General features: G+C 37.8%; 1 protein-coding gene across 3 annotated transcripts in view; it reads left to right on the plus strand.

Moving 5' to 3' along the window:
* Positions 1 to 19323, plus strand: part of Rabgap1 (RAB GTPase activating protein 1) — a 125300-nt gene that overhangs the window by 21880 nt on the left and 84097 nt on the right. For 2 of the 3 annotated variants that reach the window (XM_021155632.2, XM_021155633.2), the window contains exons 2-5: positions 8416 to 8615; positions 11080 to 11299; positions 12346 to 12550; positions 14083 to 14257. In XM_021155632.2, the coding sequence (XP_021011291.1) occupies positions 8466 to 8615; positions 11080 to 11299; positions 12346 to 12550; positions 14083 to 14257 (750 nt within the window). In that variant the 5' untranslated portion in view covers positions 8416 to 8465. The remainder of the gene's footprint in view (positions 1 to 8415; positions 8616 to 11079; positions 11300 to 12345; positions 12551 to 14082; positions 14258 to 19323) is intronic. The other variant, XM_021155634.2, reaches the window with a different exon arrangement.

Genomic DNA, 19323 nt, shown 5'->3' on the forward strand with positions numbered 1-19323 from the left:
AGGGGAATGCCAGGGCCAAAAGAATGGGAATGGGTGGGTAGGGAAGTGGGGGGCGCTATGGGGGACTTTTGGGATAGCATTGGAAATGTAATTGAAGAAAATATGTAATAAAAATATTAAAAATTAAAAAAAAAGAAAAAAAAAGAAAATGATTAAAAAAAAAATGGTTGTAAGCTACCATGTGAGTGAATAGCTTCAGTGTTCTGAGCCATGTCTCCAGCCAACTCTGATCTATCAGTGGGTCGGTCGGTCTGTCTGTCTATCTATCTATCTATCTACTTACTTTATGCGTGCCTGGGGGTGGTCAGAGGACTAGTTTTTAGGGTCTGTTCTCTTCTCCCACCATGTAGGTTCCTGAGATCAACACAAGTACTCAGGTAAGGCAGTAAGTACCTTTATCCCCTGAATCATCTCACCGTACCTCATTCTATTTTCATTCAGAAATTAGCAGGGATTTTGAGGAAGGTGGAAAAGGATTAGCTATAGGGTCATACATAATATTTAGAAATTCTGTAACTAAGGAATTAACAACTAAGAGAGTCTAGAACAGTGGTTCTCAACCTGTGGGTCAAGACCCCTTTTGGGGGTTAAATGATTCTTTCACAGGGGTCATGTCATCTAAGACCATCTGAAAACATGTTTATATATTTCCATTATGATTCATAACAGTAGCAAAATTACAGTTATGAAGTAGCAATGAAAATAATGTTATGGTTGGGGTCAGCATAACATGAAGAACTGATTTAAAGGGTCACAGCATTAGGAACGTTGAACCAGTGCTCTAAAGAGAGAGACTTTTTTGAAGGATAGATGAAGGGTATCAGACACTTGAAAGTGAATAAAAAAGAAAGAAACTGCAACACAAGTGCTTATGTAGAACACAGAGAAAAGATAAGTCTATGGTAGTATTAGTGTGTAACGAGATAGCAAAGGATATAGGAAGAGGGTGGAGTGTCTAGTACAGTCAGAAGGAAAGCAACCTAAATATGCAATGGTAGGCAGGAAGGAAACAAAGCTAAAGTGATAGTTTCAGAATAAGGAAATGGTCATTTTTATTGACTTTGGGTTTTAAATTTTGCTATTGCTCTTTTGGTTGGTTGGTTGGTTGGTTTGGTTTTGGTTGGTTGGTTGGTTGGTTTGGTTTTGGTTGGTTGGTTGGTTGGTTGGTTTGGTTTGGTTTGGTTTTGGTTAGTTGCTTGCTTTTGTTTGAGACAGGGTTTCTCTGTGTAGCCCTTAATGTCTGTAGACCAGGCTGACCTCAAATTCAGAGATCTGCCTGCCTCTGCATCCTGGGTGCTGAAATTAAAGGTGTGTGCCACCACTATCCAGCACATTATGGGGTTAGTTTTGTTTTTGTTTTATTTTTTAAGAATTATTGTTATTATATATGTATGTGGTTGTTTTGCCTATATGTATGTCTACGCACCTTGCTAGTGTCTGGTACCATGGAGGCCAATAGATCCATAGGATATAATATAATATGCCATCAGATTTCTACTAGATGTTACAGATGGGTGTTGGCAACCATATGAGTGCTCAGAACTGAACCTAGGAAAGTGTCTTAACCTCTGAGCCATCCATCTCTCCTGTGTCTGTGGATAGTTTTTGTTTGTTTGGTTTGTTTTTTTTTCAAGACAGGGTTTCTCTGTGTAGCCCAGGTTGTAGACCAGGTTGACTTCAAACTCAGAGATCTGATTGTTTCTGCCTCCTGAATGCTGGGATTAAAGGCATGAGCACAATTCCTGGCATCGGTGGATAGTTTTTAAAAGTGGAAATTTAATGAGAGCGAAAAAGAAAAATATTTGGAAGTGTTGCTTTTTAGTTTTTGTTAATTTTTGTTTGGGGAGTTGGGATCATGACATGTTATTCATGTTAGTTCAAACCCTGTAGTCAGGTACTCCTCTGCCTAAGCCTTCTGAATAACTGGGTCTATTATATGAGTCATCATACCTAGCTAAGAAGTCAGGGTTTGGTTGGTTTTGATGACAAAGTCTTACTATGTAGCCATATGCAGTACCATAGCTGTCCTGGAACTCATTATGTAGACCAGGCTGGCCTCAAACTATCCACTTGCCTCTGCCTCCCAAGTGCTGACATTAGAAGCCTGTACCACCATGCCTGGCCACAAGTAAACTCACTGTTAAAGGATAAGATTAATTTTAGAAACTAGAGACAATACAAAAATTTAATTTGTATCAAAAAGTATCAGTGATTTCTATTGTGAGTACTACTTTCCATTTCAAAACACATTAATGGACTCTATAAGAGATTGAGAATGAATAGTCTTCATTCAGCAAGCCTTAGATACATTTTAAAATCATTTGATGGTGCACGCCTTTAATCCAGCACTTGGGAGGCAGAGGCAGGCGGATTTCTGTGTTCGAGGCCAGCCTGGTCTACAGAGTGAGTTCCAGGACACAGAGAACTGTCTCGGAAAACTAAAAAAAAAAAAAAAAATCATTTCATTTGTGTGTGGAGGGAACCACGATGTATGTGGAAGTGAGAGGGATGACTCCTGGGAGTTGGTTATTTTCTTCCCCTGGTTTTGGGAATAGAACTCGGGTAACTAGGCTTAGTGTCAAATGCTTCTACCCACCAAGCCATCTCACTGCCCCTCAGGTGCATTGTTTTCTGTGGTTTTTTGTAGAAGTGTAAAGTTGAACATAAAATTGTCATTTAATGTCACATAGCATTGAATCTGGGCAAAAAGTTTATAAAGAGATTTGATGTTGTTCCCCTCTCATTGTATTTGTTTATTTAAAGCAAAGAGTCATGATATAGCCCAGGCTGTCTTTGAACTTAGCAGTGTTTTATTTAAAACTCTTTTTTTTTTTCCCTCAGCTTTTCGTGACAGGGTTTCTCTGTATAGCCCTGGCTGTCCTGGAACTCACTTTGTAGACCAGGCTGGCCACGAACTCAGAAATCCGCCTGCCTCTGCCTCCCAAGTGCTGGGATCAAAGGTGTGCGCCACCACACCCGGCTATTTTAAACTCTTGAGTGCATAGATATCTTCCTTCCTACCTTCCTTTCTTTTTAAAATTTTATAATAGAGAGTCCTACATTCCCTGCTAAATTTGAACTTTTAATAAATATGTAGAAGGATACATAAGTGAAGACTTCTACCTTAGGTGAGTTTACTTTTACTTTTACTTTTACTTATTTTCTTTTTTGGCTTTTTGGGTTTGTTTTGAAATAGTCTCACTATGTATGTAAACTGGCTGGCCTAGAGCTCACTATGTATGTAGACAAGATTGTCTTTGCACTCATAAAAATCCAACTGCCTCTACCTTCCCAGTACTGGGATTAAAGGCATGTACCACCATGCCCAGCCTGATTTAATTAAGATATGTAGAAAAGGAAATATCCCAGAGTTCGGCTTACCAACACGGGGCTCTTGGTAACATGTTTGAAGCTTATCACTCTTGTGAAAGAAAACAATCTTTTTTTTAGTGTCTACCAAACACCATGACATAATGTTCATGTCATATATATTACATAAAGATGGGAGGCCTGGGGCTGTAGTACTATTCATAACGTGCATGTGTGTCGTGCATGCAGTTTGGGATTTGATCCATAACACTTTATAAACCCAGTGAGGCATCACCTGTAATCCTAGGGGTGTCATATTTATTCTCTGCTACAAAGTGAGTTAGTGACCATCCTGAGCAACCTAGGACTCTGTTACTGTTCCCTCCCCCAAAGTCCTGACATTGTTTTTTTCTGTAAGTAGGTTGTATTTTACTCTGTTGCACTGTACAAAAACAAGATTTTCTCTTCCAGGTATTCCTTTATATTTATTTAGATTAAAATAAATTACAGTGTGTGTTATAGTAAATACTTAATCTCAGTTGAGGGTTTCTACCTTACCTTTGATCATTCAGTTTTCCCAGATAAAAGAAAGGAAACCTTTATATTTCTGATAAGCCTTTAATGCACCAGAGCTGGGCAGGTACCTACTCTCTAAGCTACTTCTCCATCAGTAACTCCGAGTTATAACTTGCTGTCTTAGGGTTTTACTGTCATAAACAGACATGATGATCAAGGCAGGAGCTGACTTACAGGTTCAGAGGTTCAGTCTATTATTGAGATAGCAGTATGGCAGCATCTAGGTAGGCATGGAGCTAGAGGAGTCCCATGGGAGTTAAGCTGAGCAGTGGTGGCACATGCCTTTAATCCTAGCACTTGGGAGGCAGAGGCAAGCCTGGTCTATAGAGTGAGTTCCAGGACAGCCAGGGCTTTACAGAGGAAGCTCAGGGGAAGAAAAAAACAAAAAACAAAAAACAAACTACATCTTCATCTGAAGGCTGCTAGGAGAAGACTGGCTTCTAGGCAGCTAGGATGAGGGTCTTAAAGCCCACACCCGAAGTGACACATCTATTCCAACAAGTGCTACTCCCTGGACCAAGCATATACAAACGATCACTTTTTCAATGTTCCATCTAGGCAGCTCTTAACACCTAGCCTTCATGGCCATATTTTCATGACTCACCTACTCTATGGTGGCTTTTCCTCTTTCCATCTCTACATTACCTCCTGTCCTCTCAGGTCCCTCTCAGACCCCAAGTCCAGGAACTAAAACCCCACCTACCTCTCTTCTGTTCAGTTATAGGCTGTCAGTATCTTTATTCAACCAATAATTTTAAATTAAAGAGCAAGGTCATAGCATTACTTGATGTAAGTGGGGATTCTCTCATTCCTGAGGTGACCAGGGCCAGTATTTAACATTACAATACACAGCAACAGACCAACCATCAACAAATGTGCAATTAAGAAGTCTGTATGTTTTGTTTTAGTAATATGCTGTCTAAATTAGATTGTTTAATTTTTTAGCTAATATATTTTTGAATTTTAAAAAGCCTTAGTATTTGAGTGCATATAATATTCTGCGTGTATAATTTTTTGTATATATATATCCACATAAAGCCCTTAGTCAATATACAGTAGCTCTGTGAGATAGATATCGTATCATTTTCTCTTACAGAAACTGTATAACTAGACTGACTAATTAAGGAGTAGTACAACCAGTGTACATAGTATAAATGATGTGTAGTAAGGTTTTTTAATTGTTTGTTTTCGTGCTGGAGGATCAAACTCTGTACCTCTCACATGCTATGCAGGTGATGTTCCACTAAGCTATAACCCCAACCCTAGGTCTAGTATTCTAATTTGGATTTTTCCTAGCTTCAAATCGCAAGCTTTACTGTCGTAGATAAGGACAGCATTCAGGGAGTCATAGGTTTGAGGCAAGCCTGGGTAATATAACAAGAACGGTCTCCATTCCTCTTAACATCTCCCCAAATAAAATTTAAATAGTATTACCTTCTCACTGGGTACCCATGTCTTTCCTATCTTTATCTGATGTTTATCCTACTTATTTAATAAAACATTTAAACATCTACATTATTCTAGGATCTAAAGATAACAGCCATTCATGAAATACAAAAAGAAGCTTAGGTTTCAGTTTACATGATATTTAAAGGCAAAAGGATAAAATGTATTAAATAGTGGAGAGGTGTCTCCTAACTGGTGAAAATAAAATCTGAAAATAAAACATTAGTTGGCAGTGTCTTAAGACAAAGGCTGTAAAGTGTCTAGAGTCTTGACAGAAATAGATAGCACTTTCTGTGGGGCCTCTTCAAGGTGGATGCTGGGAAGGGCTCTTAACCTATCAATGGAGATCGGAGAGAAGAAGTCTACTTCCTGTGTAGTGTTTCAATAAACCACATTCCTGCTGAATGACAGTTTTAGACAGTTTTCTTAGGCCTTCTGCTATTGTTGCACTATTAGCTTCAATTTAAAATAGACTGTAGACTAATTCAACATGAAAACTAACTTAAAATACAAGCTCTAAAAGAGACTTCTCAGTACTGAGACATTAGATATTAAACAGGCATGTTTGTCTTAATAGAGCTCTGCTTTAGGACCTATAGATAACAGTACAGTTTTTGTCTTGATTTCTGTCAGTTGCAGTACTTTGACCAAGACACACCACCTCACCCAAGATTAATTTTGTTATCTGTAAAATAGCAGTGTGAAGATTAAATTAGAGTACATTCACCACAACGTTAAAAAGCAGCATAATGTTATAACAAAAATCTTGACTGCAATGAGAACATCACAGGGGAAACAATGCCTTTGACTCAAGTAAAAATGGGCAAGTCAGCTGAGAAACTACTGAAAGTAGAGGGAACAGACTAAACTGGAGCTGATCATGTACAGAAGCAGGAAGCCACTGTAGGGTGAGTTACTAAGTCAAATCCTAAAGGTACTGAAGTCTGTATTCCCAGCAAAGCTCTAAGTTAATATTTACCCAACATGTCTTTTAGTTTGGTACCCTAAATCTGCATCTATTAGACTGTATAAATTTGTCTCTCTGCTAAAGTTTTGATTTATTTTCCTAACATTCCCTTTACCAGATATTTAATTTGTATCCATTCAGTGGATGAATGAAGACATTTTTCTTTTGGCTTTTCAGAAGACTATTTTTATACTTGTCAATTTCTGTATAGCCCTGGCTGTCCCGAAACTTGCACCGTAGACTAGGCTGGCCTCGAACTTAGAGATCTGCTTGCCTCTGCCTCCTGAGTGCTGGATAATTTTCAATCTTGTACAATGTATTCTTTGAGGGTGTGTGTGTTAATTTATAAAATTTTTAGTTTATGTTTTTGAGTATTTTGTCTGCCTGTATTATGTATGTACACCACATATGGGCCTGGTACCCACAGAGGATAGAAGGCATGAGGCCCCCTGGAACAGGAATTATAGATGTTATGAATTACCATGTGCATGCTAGGAAGAGAACCTGAGTCTTCTGTGGGAACTGACAGTGCTCTCCACTGTTGAACAATGTTCTTAGCCCTCATCTGATCATTTTTGTAACAAGGACTTACTATATGCCCAAGTCTGACCTCAAACATACACAGTCCTCCTGTCTCATCATCCTGTTAGGATTATGAGTGAACATCACTCTACCCTTCCTTGCTATAAAGTTATATATGGTCTTGTAAATATATTTTATTTGTTTATTTTCTTGTAACAGTCTACCAGTGCAGCTCTGTTTGGCCTGAATTCATAGCTACATAGACCAGGCAGTCCTGGAACACAGAAAGATCTGCCTGTTTTCAACTCCAGAGTGTCTAGTCCTTCCTTCTTTTCTTTCTGTCTTTCTCTCTTATTTTGTTCTGTTTTTCAAAATGAGGTTTCTACATGTAGCTTTTGCTGTCCTAGAACTCACTTTGCAAACCAGGCTGACCATGAAGTCACAGAGATCCACCTGCCTTTGCCTTTTGAGTGCTAGGATTAAAGGCGTGAGCCAACATTGTTCAGTTCTGACTCTTTAATCTTCAAGCAGGAGAAGAATAACTAAAACACAACAGAATGTCCAGAATAGAGTTTATCCTTATCTGTGCCATTAGCTGGTTAAATGATTTTCCTTGGGGTTGCTGTTTTCTTATGTTCAATATTATTGATGATTTTTGTGTTTGTTTGTTTTTCTGCTTAATACTTAGAAGTGGTGCAATTCTAGATGATAGGTTAAGCCTTAGAAGAGCAAATAGTATTTGGCATATGATGTGTGCTTTGTATATATTCAATTAAAAATTTAAAGCACAGGTTGGAGGGATGGCTCAGTGGTTAAGAGCACTTACTGCTCTTGGAGAGGATCAGTTCTCAGTGTACACAGGTTAGCTTACAACCATCATCATTAACTTCAGTTCCAGGGGATCTGAAGCCCTCTGGTCTATACACATGTATATATACACAAATAAAATGATAATCTTAAAAAATTCCAAAGTGTAAACGAACACTTAAGTTGGAAAGGTTAAACACTTAGCTTTATTGATGTTGTCGAACATAGAACTGTACCTATTTCTTTTTATAATATTTTTATTGATTCCAGTCCTAAGAAATTAAGATAGAGGAAGATTCAAGTTTTAATGGAAGATTCAAGTTTTAATGGAGTATATTTCTCAGTTGTAGAGTTTCTGCTTTCTCTATCTTGAATTTATCTCTTATATATTAATGTGAAATACAGTTTGCTATACCATCCTAGTATTTTAAATTTTAGTATTAATAATGCTAGGGAAACGTAGTTATTACACTTTCACAATAACCAAGTGTTTTAACTTCATTTATGTGTAAAGCAATACAAATTAAAGTCCAGAATACTGTTGAGTTCATCTTTGCTTCTGTAAGCCAAGACCTGAGTTGCAATATGTGCCAAAGGCAGCCCTATAAGTAGGTGGGGTTATTGTAAAGGAGTGTTTTAATTATATGGAATCTGAAATATCTTGACCTACATAGCACAGAATACCCTTATCAGAATGAATGAAAAGCTTTTTTTTTTTTTAAAGAATAGAGCATAACTAAATATATGGCAGACATTTTATATGAATCTTTATGGTTTTTGTTTTTCAGGCATTAAAAAAATATTTAACCATTCATGAGTTGAGCCTCATTCTTGAGTTATGGATGACAAGGCCTCTGTTGGAAAAATCAGTGTCTCATCCGACTCAGTGTCTACTCTTAATAGTGAAGATTTTGTCTTGGTTTCCAGGCAAGGAGATGAGACACCATCTACAAATAATGGGAGTGATGATGAGAAGACGGGACTCAAGGTAAAGTTTGACAGCCAAAGTGTGCCTTGCTAAACACTGTGCACAACTTGGAGCTAATAAATAAAAGAGTAAGCTAGGGAGAACACAGGATTGATAGATACACTTTTCAATGGTGTTGAGTTTTGCATATACTTAATGAGTTACTCTTATTTTAAGGATTTTTATTTTGATTAGCTTCTTAAATTTTTTTAAAGCTCCTACCAAAACTCTTATGGTATAAACTTTTTAAACTTTAGGATTGCTCCCTTTTTCCCAGTACTCAGGAGGCAGAAGAAGGTAGATCTCTTGTTTGAGGACAGCCTGGTCTACAAAGTGATTTCTATGGTAGTCAAGGCTGTTACACAGAGAAACCCTGTTTGGGGGGGGGTGGAGAGGGAGAGAAGGAGAGGGTGGGAGAAGGACAGAGAGAGGGGGGGGCGGCGGGAGCATGAGTGTGAGCACTCAGGGGAGGGGGGTGGGAACAAAGGAGAGAACAGGAAGGAAGGGCGGGGGATGATATTTATGGTGAGTTCCAAATGAAAAGAAGAAAACTGTAGAAGACCAGAAGCTTTCCAAAGGTGGCAGCAGAGTCTCCAGCAGAGTAACATGGAACAAACATCATGTATGATCTGAGGGCCTGCAAGCCTCTTGCATGTTTGGTTCTATTGGAGCTCGATAGCAAACTTGAACTTTGTTCTAAAATGTAAGGAGAAATTTTGGAAGTTTTGAATGGGAACATGATCTAATTTACATTTTAAAAAGCTAACTTGCTGAGAGCAGCTTCCATCATAACAGCATGACCTACTCCCCAGAAGCACTGGTGACAATTATTAAAACAAAAATAAAAAAGAGCATTAAAGTCTTTGGAGATCTTTGAAAAGAAATGCAGCAAATGAAAAGTCTTAATCATGAAACTCTGGTAAGAATCTCTTACTTTAAGCATCCCCATCTTGTTCTTTCTCTCTTACCTGACTGAGAGAAAAAAAATTATATCAGCTCTCTATAGCATAATCAAGAAGATGGCCAGGGAAGAATGGTATTAAAACATACTGTATGGGAAAAATTAATAAGATAGAAAGAAAATGGGGTCATTTCAGCAGGGTCATTGTCCCCTCTGTTCCAGAGCACTAACTCACAGTTTTGCCTTAGGCAACTGGAGAGCCATAAAACAGCTCTCTGCGGCTTCACTGTCAACAAATGTAAACAGTACGAAGCCTTGAGGGGGGGCTTATCAGGATCTTTAGTCATATATCTTGGCTACAGTGTCTAATTCAACCAAACAAAACCCCCAAAACAGAAAAACAAGTGAGACATTATTATCCATACACTGAGAAGAAAAAAGCAGACAACAGAAACTTCTAGTCAATGGCCATTGAATCTTAACTCGCAATGCTTCCAGGACAGCCAGAGCTGCACAGACAAATGAAGTTTTCCAAAGTAATCTTTTCTGCTATGACCAACAAATTATATAGTATCATGCTTACAGAACAGATGTATGCTTAGCAGTGACATCAACTACTACAGATAATATCAGTAAGGGGGCTGGAAAGATGAATTAGCAGTTAAGAGCACTGGCTACTCTTTCAAAGGACCCAGGTTAGATTCCCAGCACCGACGTAGTGACTCACAGCTGTCTGTAGCTTTAATTTCAGGAATGCTGCCGACCTCTTTTGTCCTCTATGAGCATTCAAGCAAAACTAGCCATAAGGAAATAAAGCTGGCTGAAAATTTCAGAACTAAAAAGTGAATAATAAGCATAAATGTTTGATGATTTTAGTCTTCAGAATGTCCTCTAATGTAGCTTGCTCTTTTAACTTTTTTCTATATTGATTATTATTATTATCTTTGTATTTCGTAACTAGTACCAATACTTGGTTTTGTTACCTGTTGCTTGTTTTTCAACACTGAGCCGTCTTGCATTTGTTCACTTCCTTTTATGAGCAACTAATGATAAACTATTACAGCCATGATATATCTTAGTAAAAAACAAAAGAAACAAAAAACAGAAAAAGATAAAGTAAGTATTCCAATACAGTGCTTTTATTTCTCAGGACTGACTGTCCTACATTGTCAGACACATTTACTCATGTGTCTCAGCACTTTGACCACCCATTTGTATCAAATAAGTCTTCCACGGAAATAAAGGAGATTTATTTATTGGAGTAGTCATAAAATATATGTAAAATTTTACTGTAGTTGATATTTCTTTTAACTTTTAAAAGGAAGAACATTTCCTTAAGAAAAGCTATTAAACAGACAATGTTAATGTTGCTATGTTACCTATTTCTGAACATTATTTTTAGATTCATTGTGTACTTTTTACGTAACACAACAACTGCAGCCTTTATTTGTTGCAGATCATCCATTTACAAAAATTTAAAGATTCCTTATAATAAAAGAAATGGTGATACTTTGCTTTAGAACATGGACCCACTTAAATTAGTGCTGGCCTCTCATTTTACTGATTGCATGTATTTGTGCTTAGATTGTAGGGAATGGAAGTGAGCAGCAGCTTCAGAAAGAGCTAGCAGATGTGCTGATGGATCCTCCCATGGACGACCAGCCAGGGGAAAGGTCACAACTGGATGGTGAAGGAGATGGGCCTCTATCTAATCAACTCTCAGCTTCATCCACCATTAATCCTGTGCCTCTGGTAGGGCTTCAGAAACCAGAGATGAGCCTGCCAGTGAAACCTGGACAAGGAGGTTAGGATTACTATCTTGCTTGATATTATTGTTTTTTGTTTGTCTTTTGTTTTTTTTTAAAGACAGGGTTTCTCTGTTAGCCATGGCTGTCCTGGAACTCACTCTGTAGATCAGGCTGGCCTCGATCTCAGAAATCCGCCTGCCTCTGCCTCCTGAGCACTGGGATTAAAGGCGTGTGCCACCACGCCCGGCTTAAGATTATTGTTTTTAATACTTGTGTCTTCTGTACTAGATTCAAGAACAGAATGAAAACCATCGTAAGTTCTCTCCATATTCTAGATTTGAGATGTTGTCAGATGCATATGACGTTCTGATTTCTCCTTTAACTGTATTTCTGTTACAACAAAGAATTAAAAACAGTAGTTACAATATACTGAGAAGGATAGTTTATCCTTTTTTCAGGTGGCTTAAAGAGTCTTCTAGGAAATGGAAATCTGATGAGTTCAGATCCAGACATTAGTATAAAACCTTGTTTCAGAAAATCAGAAACAACCAGAGTTTTCCAGGAAAGAAGAATTTTGATTACGGTGTTAGAAAATAAATGTTTGCTCCAGGCATAACCTCTCAGAAAGCAAGATGGAAGTGGGCGGTACAGAGCAGAAGGCCTGAACAGTTAGGAAAGCTCATCTGCAAGAACAGTTTATTAACTTGGAAGCAGGGTGTTAAAGGATGTAAAGAAGAAGCTAGCTGTGTATTGGAAACATTGTAGTTGCAACCAGAAGACATCAGCATTTTCAGAATACTTGGATACTACATATATATTTGGTTTAAATGTAAATTATAAAATCAAAAACAAGTGAGGAGATGGTATTAATCAGGAGTCAGATATGACTCTCAGGTCACATTTTCAGTTTGGAATTAACATCAATTTGTAAAAATCTTGGTATTAGAGTTCTAGTATGAGTTGCTTGGCTCCCATGGACATGTTTTTGCCCCCTGGAATATAACATACTGTCTTAATTAGCACTTGATTTTCGAACCTGATAAGTCTTTTAGATGTTTACTTGCTGTTCATATCAATACTATTGTTCTTTTGTTTCTTTCAGATTCTGACGTATCAAGTCCTTTTACACCAGTGGCTGATGAGGATAGTGTGGTTTTCAATAAACTAACTTACTTAGGCTGTGCTTCAGTAAATGCTCCCCGGAGTGAAGTGGAAGCCTTGAGGATGATGTCCATCTTGAGAAGTCAGTGTCAGATTTCTCTGGATGTAACCCTCTCAGTGCCGAATGTATCTGAAGGAACTGTGAGGTGAGAGTGGCCCCTGTGAAGTGCTGCTGCACAAGGGAGCACTGGTAGATAGTATATGCCATACTCATGTTTCTACCTGAATTGCAACCCTCATGAAAAATGCTCATTTGTTCGTTCTCCATATCCCAATCCTCAATGAAATATTATAAATTTAAATGACTTGTAGATAGTCGATCTATAGTGACCATTTTTTAAAATAAGAAATGAAATCAGAGACCAGAGAAGTCCTGGAAATGAGTATTGGTTATACTAATTCAAACTAATAAAGATAACTAAGTTTAATGATTGTTACCAACTAGTTAAATACAAAATTGCTAAATAATTACAGGAAATGTGTTTCAGAAAAGTAACAAAATAACATGCGTTTTTAAAAAAACCCTCTTAATTTTACTTTCCTATTGATAAACACAGTCAAAAATCTTGGCTCATCAATACTCTTTATACAGGCTGAGGAAATAGCTGTGTTCTCACAGCTATTTATCTCACAGGGTAATATAAATTCAAAGCATTTTGGCTCTTGCTTATAATCCCAGTGCTGGAGAGGCAGGGACAAATGGATCCCTAGGTCTCACTGGGTAGCCAGCCTAGCCTACTTGGCAAGTTCCAAGACAGCAAATCAGTAAATTTCTTTGGGTAAATGTGTCTTACAATCTCTCACTTACTCTCACAGCATAAGTTAGAGCTCCTTGGGGTTCCTCCACTTTTAACAGTGTTGCCAGGACCTTTCCCCATGGTTAGCTTTGCTCTGCAATATGCCATTTACAAAGTGTCTTCTTGACCTTTCATAGTTCTGTCTTTAATGGTCTGAAGAGAGACTAGAATATTGTACCTGTCACATGAATAGATTTTATTTAATGATGTCCTTTTGACAAGCATCCTTTGAGATTTTATGTGTTGTCAGTTTTTCTGCTTTGTTATGAACTGTTATTTTTTTTTACTTTTATAAACAGGACATTCTTTTAAGAAGATAACCATATGCAAATGTCTTAGTCTGTTTTGGTAGTCTTAATTTATGTACTGATCTTGTCTTTATTTAGTAGTAAGCTATAAGAATTATATATTTGCTGCCCAGGGAGTGGCAGCTTAATCCCAGTAGTTGGAAAGCAGAGGCCAGCCTGGTCTACAGCTTAATTTCCAGGATTGCCAGGACTGCATAGAGAAACTCTGTCTCAAAAAAAAAAAAAACAAAAAAACAAAACCCAAAACCAAACAAAAAGAATCAGATTTGCTGATATTAATACCTTTCTACATGTGTGTCCCAAACATATAACTGTCTAGATTTAGTATCATGGAATTATGTGATATAACCTCAACATCCACATATGAATTATGTATCACAATTCAACATCAACATGGCTAGTATACTAGAAGTAACTTATATAATCATCTCTCTGGACAAATACCCTAATATAAATATAACAAATAATAATATATAGTATGTATATAACATAATAAAAATAATGAAAATAAATTAAGTCCTGTTATAAATACAAGTTGCTCATAATTAATCTCTTCCCTTTTTATCTGGATAGACTTTTAGATCCTCAAACGAACACTGAAATAGCAAACTACCCTATCTATAAAATCCTCTTCTGTGTCAGAGGACATGATGGGACTCCTGAGAGTGACTGTTTTGCATTCACTGAAAGTCACTACAACGCAGAGCTCTTCAGGATACATGTCTTTCGCTGTGAAATACAAGAAGCTGTAAGTATTTTGTTTTGTTTTGAGATGTGATTCCCTGTATACCTCTGGATGTCCTGTCACTGATTTCATAGACCAGGCAGGCCTCAAAAGAGAGAAATGCAAATGAGATTTCACCACTATCTCTGTTGCTACAAGTGCCACAGACAGGCAGATGGTTCAGTGAGTAAGATGCTTGCTGCACAAACATGAGGACCTGAAAACCATCCCCAGCACCCACACTAAAAAGCTAGTCATGGAAGTACATGTCAGTAACCCCAGCATAGGCAGATCCTGGGGCTTGCTGGCCAGCCACTGTAGCCTAAACAGAGTGGTCTAGGTTCAGTAAGAGACGCTGCCTCAAAAAATAGAAAATAGGTGAAGACACCCAATTGCAAGTTCTGACCTCCATGTACATACACACCAGTGAGCACACTTGTGCACTTGCACATACAGTGCTGCAGTAGGTGTGATCTGTTGGTTGAATAGATTCACAACCTTATCCAAACAGTGAGACATTTGCAAGTTGTTTTGTTATTAGTAGGTCCTAAACTTGTTAGAGCCACATGTGGTTATTAACATGTGTATTTACATAAATTCGAGCATTTAGGGAGTATTTTTTGTTAGTTTTCTAATATATTTTTTCTTTTATTGGATATTTTCTTTATTTACATTTCAAATGTTATCCCCTTTCCCGGTTTCTCCTCCTGAAACCCCCTGCTTCTATGAGGATGCTCCCCCTCCTCACCCACCCACTCCCACCTTCCTACCCTGTCATTTTCCTACACTGGGGCATCCACCCTTCACAGGACAAAGTGCCTCTCCTCCCATTGATGCCCGACAAGGCCATCCTCTGCAACATATGGGTCCCTCCATGTGTACTCTTTGGTTGGTGGTTCAGTCCCCGGGAGCTCTGGGGGTCTGGTTGGTTGATAGATAATGTTGTTCTTCCTATGGGGTTGCAAACCCCTTCAGCTCCTTCAGTCCTTTCTCTAACTCCTCCATTGGGTACCCTGTGCACAGTCGAATGGTTGGCTGCGAGCATCCACCTCTATACTTGTCAGAGCAGAGCCTCTCAGGACACAGCTATATCAGGCTTCTGTCAGCACTTCTTGACATCCACAACAGTGGCTAGGTTTAGTGACTATATATGGGATGGATCCCCAGGTAGAGCAGTTTCAGGATGGCCTTTCCTTCCATCTCTGCTTCACATTTTGTCTCTGTATTTGCTCCTGTGAGTATTTTGTTCTCCCTTCTAAGAAGGATTGAAGCATCCACACTATGGTCTTCCTTCTTTTTGAGCTTCTTGTGATATGTGAATAATATCTTGGGTATTCTGAACTTTTGGGCTAATATCCACTTATCAGTGAGTGGAAACCATGTGTGTTCTCTTGTGATTGGGTTACCTCACTCAGGATGATATATTCTAGTTCCATCCATTTGTGTTAAGAATTTCATGAAGTCATTATTTTAATAGTTTAGTAGTACTCAATTGTGCAAATGTACCACATTGTCTGTTTCCATTACTCTGTTGAAGGACTTCTGGGTTCTTTCCACCTTCTAACTATTATAAATAAGGCTGCTATGAACATAATGGAGCATCTTCTGTGTATATGTCCAGGAGTGGTATAACTATGTCCTCAGGTTGCACTATGTCCAATTTTCTGAAAAACCACCAGACTGGTTTCCATCCAAAGTGGTTATACCTGCTTACAATTCCATCAGCAAAAGAGGAGTGTTCCTCTTTTTTCACATCCTTGCCAGCATCTGCTATCACTGAGTTTTTTATCTTAGCCATTCTGACGGGTGTGAGGTGAAATCTCAAGGTTGTTTTGATTTGCATTTCTCTGATGACTAAAGGATGTTGGATGTTTCTTTAGGTGCTTCTCGGCCATTCGATATTCCTCAGTTGAGGATTCTTTCTTTAGCTCTGTAACCCATTTTTTAATTGGGTTATTTGATTCTCTGGAGTCTTAACTTCTTGAGTTCTTTGTACATAATGGATATTAGCCTTCAATCAGCTATAGGATTGTTAAAGATCTTTTCCCAATCTGTTGGTTACTGTTTTGTCCTATTGACAGTGTCTTTTTCCTTACAGAAGCTTTGGAATTTTATGAGGTCCTATTTGTCTATTGTTGATGTTAGAGCATAAGCCATTGGTGTTCTGTTCAAGAAATTTCCCCCTGTGCCCATGAGTTCAAGGCTCTTCCCCACTTTCTCTTCTATTAGTTTCAATGTATCTGGTTTTATGTGGAGGTCCTTGATCCACTTGAACTTGAGCTTTATACAAGCAGATAAGAATGGATTGATCTGCATTCTTCTACATGATAACCGCCACTTGAACCAGCACCATTTGTTGAAAATGCTGTCGTTTTCCCACTGGATGGTTTTAGCTCCTTTGTCAAAAATAAAGTGACCATAGTTGTGTGGGTTCATTTCTGGGTCTTCAATTCTATTCCATTGATCTACCTGCCTTTCTCTGTACCAATACCATACAGTTTTTATTGCTATTGCTCTGTAGTACACCTTGAGGTCAGGGATGCTGATCCGTGCAAACTTTCTTTTATTGTTGAGAATGGTTTTCGCTATCGGTTTTTTGTTATTCCAAATGAATTTGCAAATTGTTCTTTTTAACTGGATAAAAAATTGAGTTGGAATTTTGATGGGGATTACATTGAATCTGTAGATTGCTTTTGGTAAGATGGCCATTTTTATTAATCTTGACAATCCACTAGTATGGGAGATTTTTCCATCTTCTGAGATCTTCTTTGATTTCTTTCTTCAGAGACTTGAAATTTTTGTCATATAGATCTTTCACTTGCTTGCTTAGACTCACACCAAGGTATTTTATATTGACTATTGTGAAAGGTGCCCTTTCCCTAATTTCTTTCTTAGCCTGTTTGTCCTTTGCGTAGAGGAAGACTACTGATTTGAGTTAATTTTATATCCAGCCACTTTGCTGAAGTTGTTTATCAGGTTTAGGAGTTCTCTGTTGGAATTTTTGGGGTAACTTAAGTATACTATCATATCATCTGCAAATAGTGATGTTTTGACCTCTTCCTATTTAATTTATATCCCTTTGATCTCCTTTTGTTGTCTAATTGCTCTGGCTAGGACTTCAAGTACTAATTGAACAGGTAGGGAGAGAGTAGGCAGCCTTGTCTAGTCCCTGATTTTAGTGGGATTGCTTCAAGTTTCTCTCCATTTAGTTTGATGTTGGCTACTGGTTTGCTGTAGATTGCTTTTTCTATGTTAAGTATGGGCCTTGAATTCCTGATCTTTCCAAGACTTTTACCAAGAAGGGTGTTGAATTTTGTCAAATACTTTCTCAGCATATAATGAGATGATCATGTGGTTTTTGTCTTTGAATTTGTTTATATAGTGGATTGCCTTGATGGATTTCTGTATATTGAACCATCCCTGCATCCCTGGGATGAAACCTACTTGATTATGATGGATGATCGTTTTGATGTGTTCTTGGATTGGGTTTGTGAGAATTTTATTGAGTATTTTTGTATTGATATTCATAAGGAAAATTGGTCTGAAGTTCTCTTTCTGTGTTGGGTCTTTTATGGTTTAGGTGTGGCTTCATAAAACAAATTGGATAGTGTTCCTTCTATTTCTATTTTGTGGAATAATTTGAAGAGTATTGGTATTAGGTCTTCTCTGATGATCTGGTAGAATTCTGCACTAAACCCATCTGGTCCTTGGCTTGTTTTGGTTGGGAGACTTTTAATGACTGCTTCTATTTCTGCGGTTATGGGACTGTTTAGATGGTTTATGTGATCCTGATTTAACTTTGGTACCTGGTATCTGTATAGAAAAATTTACCATTTCATCCATTTTCCAGTTTTGTTGAGCATAAGCTTTGTAGTAGGATCTGATGATTTTTTTCTTTTAATTTTCTCAGTTTCTGTGGTTATGTCTCCCTTTTCATTTCTGATTTTGTTAATTAGCATATTGTCTCTGTGTTCTCTGGTTAGTCTAAGTGTTTATATCTTATCTTGTTGAACCAGCTCATGGTTTTGTTGGTTCTTTGTATAGTTCTTATTGTTTCTACTTGGATAATTTCAGTTAAGAGTTTATTTCCTGCCGTCTACTCCTCTTAGGTGTATTTGCTTCTTTTTGTTCTAGAACTTTCAGGTGTGCTGTCAAGCTGCTAGTGTATGCTCTTTACAGTTTGTTTTTGGAGGCACTCAGAGCTATGAGTTTTCCTCTTAGCACTGCTTTCATTGTATCCTGTAAGTTTTGATATGTTGTGCCTTGATTTTCATTAAATCCTAAAATGCCTTTAATTTCTTTGTTTCTTCCTTGAACAAGTTATCGCTGAGTAGAGTGTTGTTCAGCTTCCATGTATATGTGGGCTTTCTGTTGTTTTTGTTGTTATACAAGACCAGCCTTAGTCTGTGGCAATCTGATAGGGTGCATGTGATTATTTCAAACTGATTGTATCTGTTGAGGTCTGTTTTGTGACTGATTAGATGGTCAGTTTTGGAGAAGGTACTATAAGGTTCAGAGATGGTATATTCTTTTGTTTTAGGATGAAATGTTCTATAGATATGTGTTTAATCCGTTTGGTTAGTAACTTCTGTAAGTTTCACTATGTCTCTGTTTAGTTTCTGTTTCCATGATATGTCCATTGATGAGAGTGGGGTGTTGAAGTCTCCCACTATTACTGTGTGAGGTGCAGTGTGTGCTTTTCACTTTAGTAAAGTGAGTGTGTGTACCCTTGCATTTGTAGCATAGATGTCCAGAATTGAGAGTTCATCTTGGTAGATTTTTCCTTTAAAGAGTCCTTCAAAGAAAGAAAGTATCCTTCCTTATCTTTTTTGATAACTTTTGATTAAACGTTGATTTTATTCAATATTAGAATGGCTACTCCAGCTTGTTTCTTTTTCTTTTTTTCTTTTTTCTTTCTTTCTTTCTTTCTTTCTTTTTTTTTTTTTTTAAGATTTATTTATTTATTATATGTAAGTACACTGTAGCTATCTTCAGACACTCCAGAAGAGGACGCCAGATCTCGTTACGGATGGTTGTGAGCCACCATGTGGTTGCTGGGATTTGAACTCTGGACCTTCGGAAGAGCAGTC

Source organism: Mus caroli, chromosome 2, assembly GCF_900094665.2.
Source record: "Mus caroli chromosome 2, CAROLI_EIJ_v1.1, whole genome shotgun sequence".
Taxonomy (NCBI): domain Eukaryota; kingdom Metazoa; phylum Chordata; class Mammalia; order Rodentia; family Muridae; genus Mus; species Mus caroli.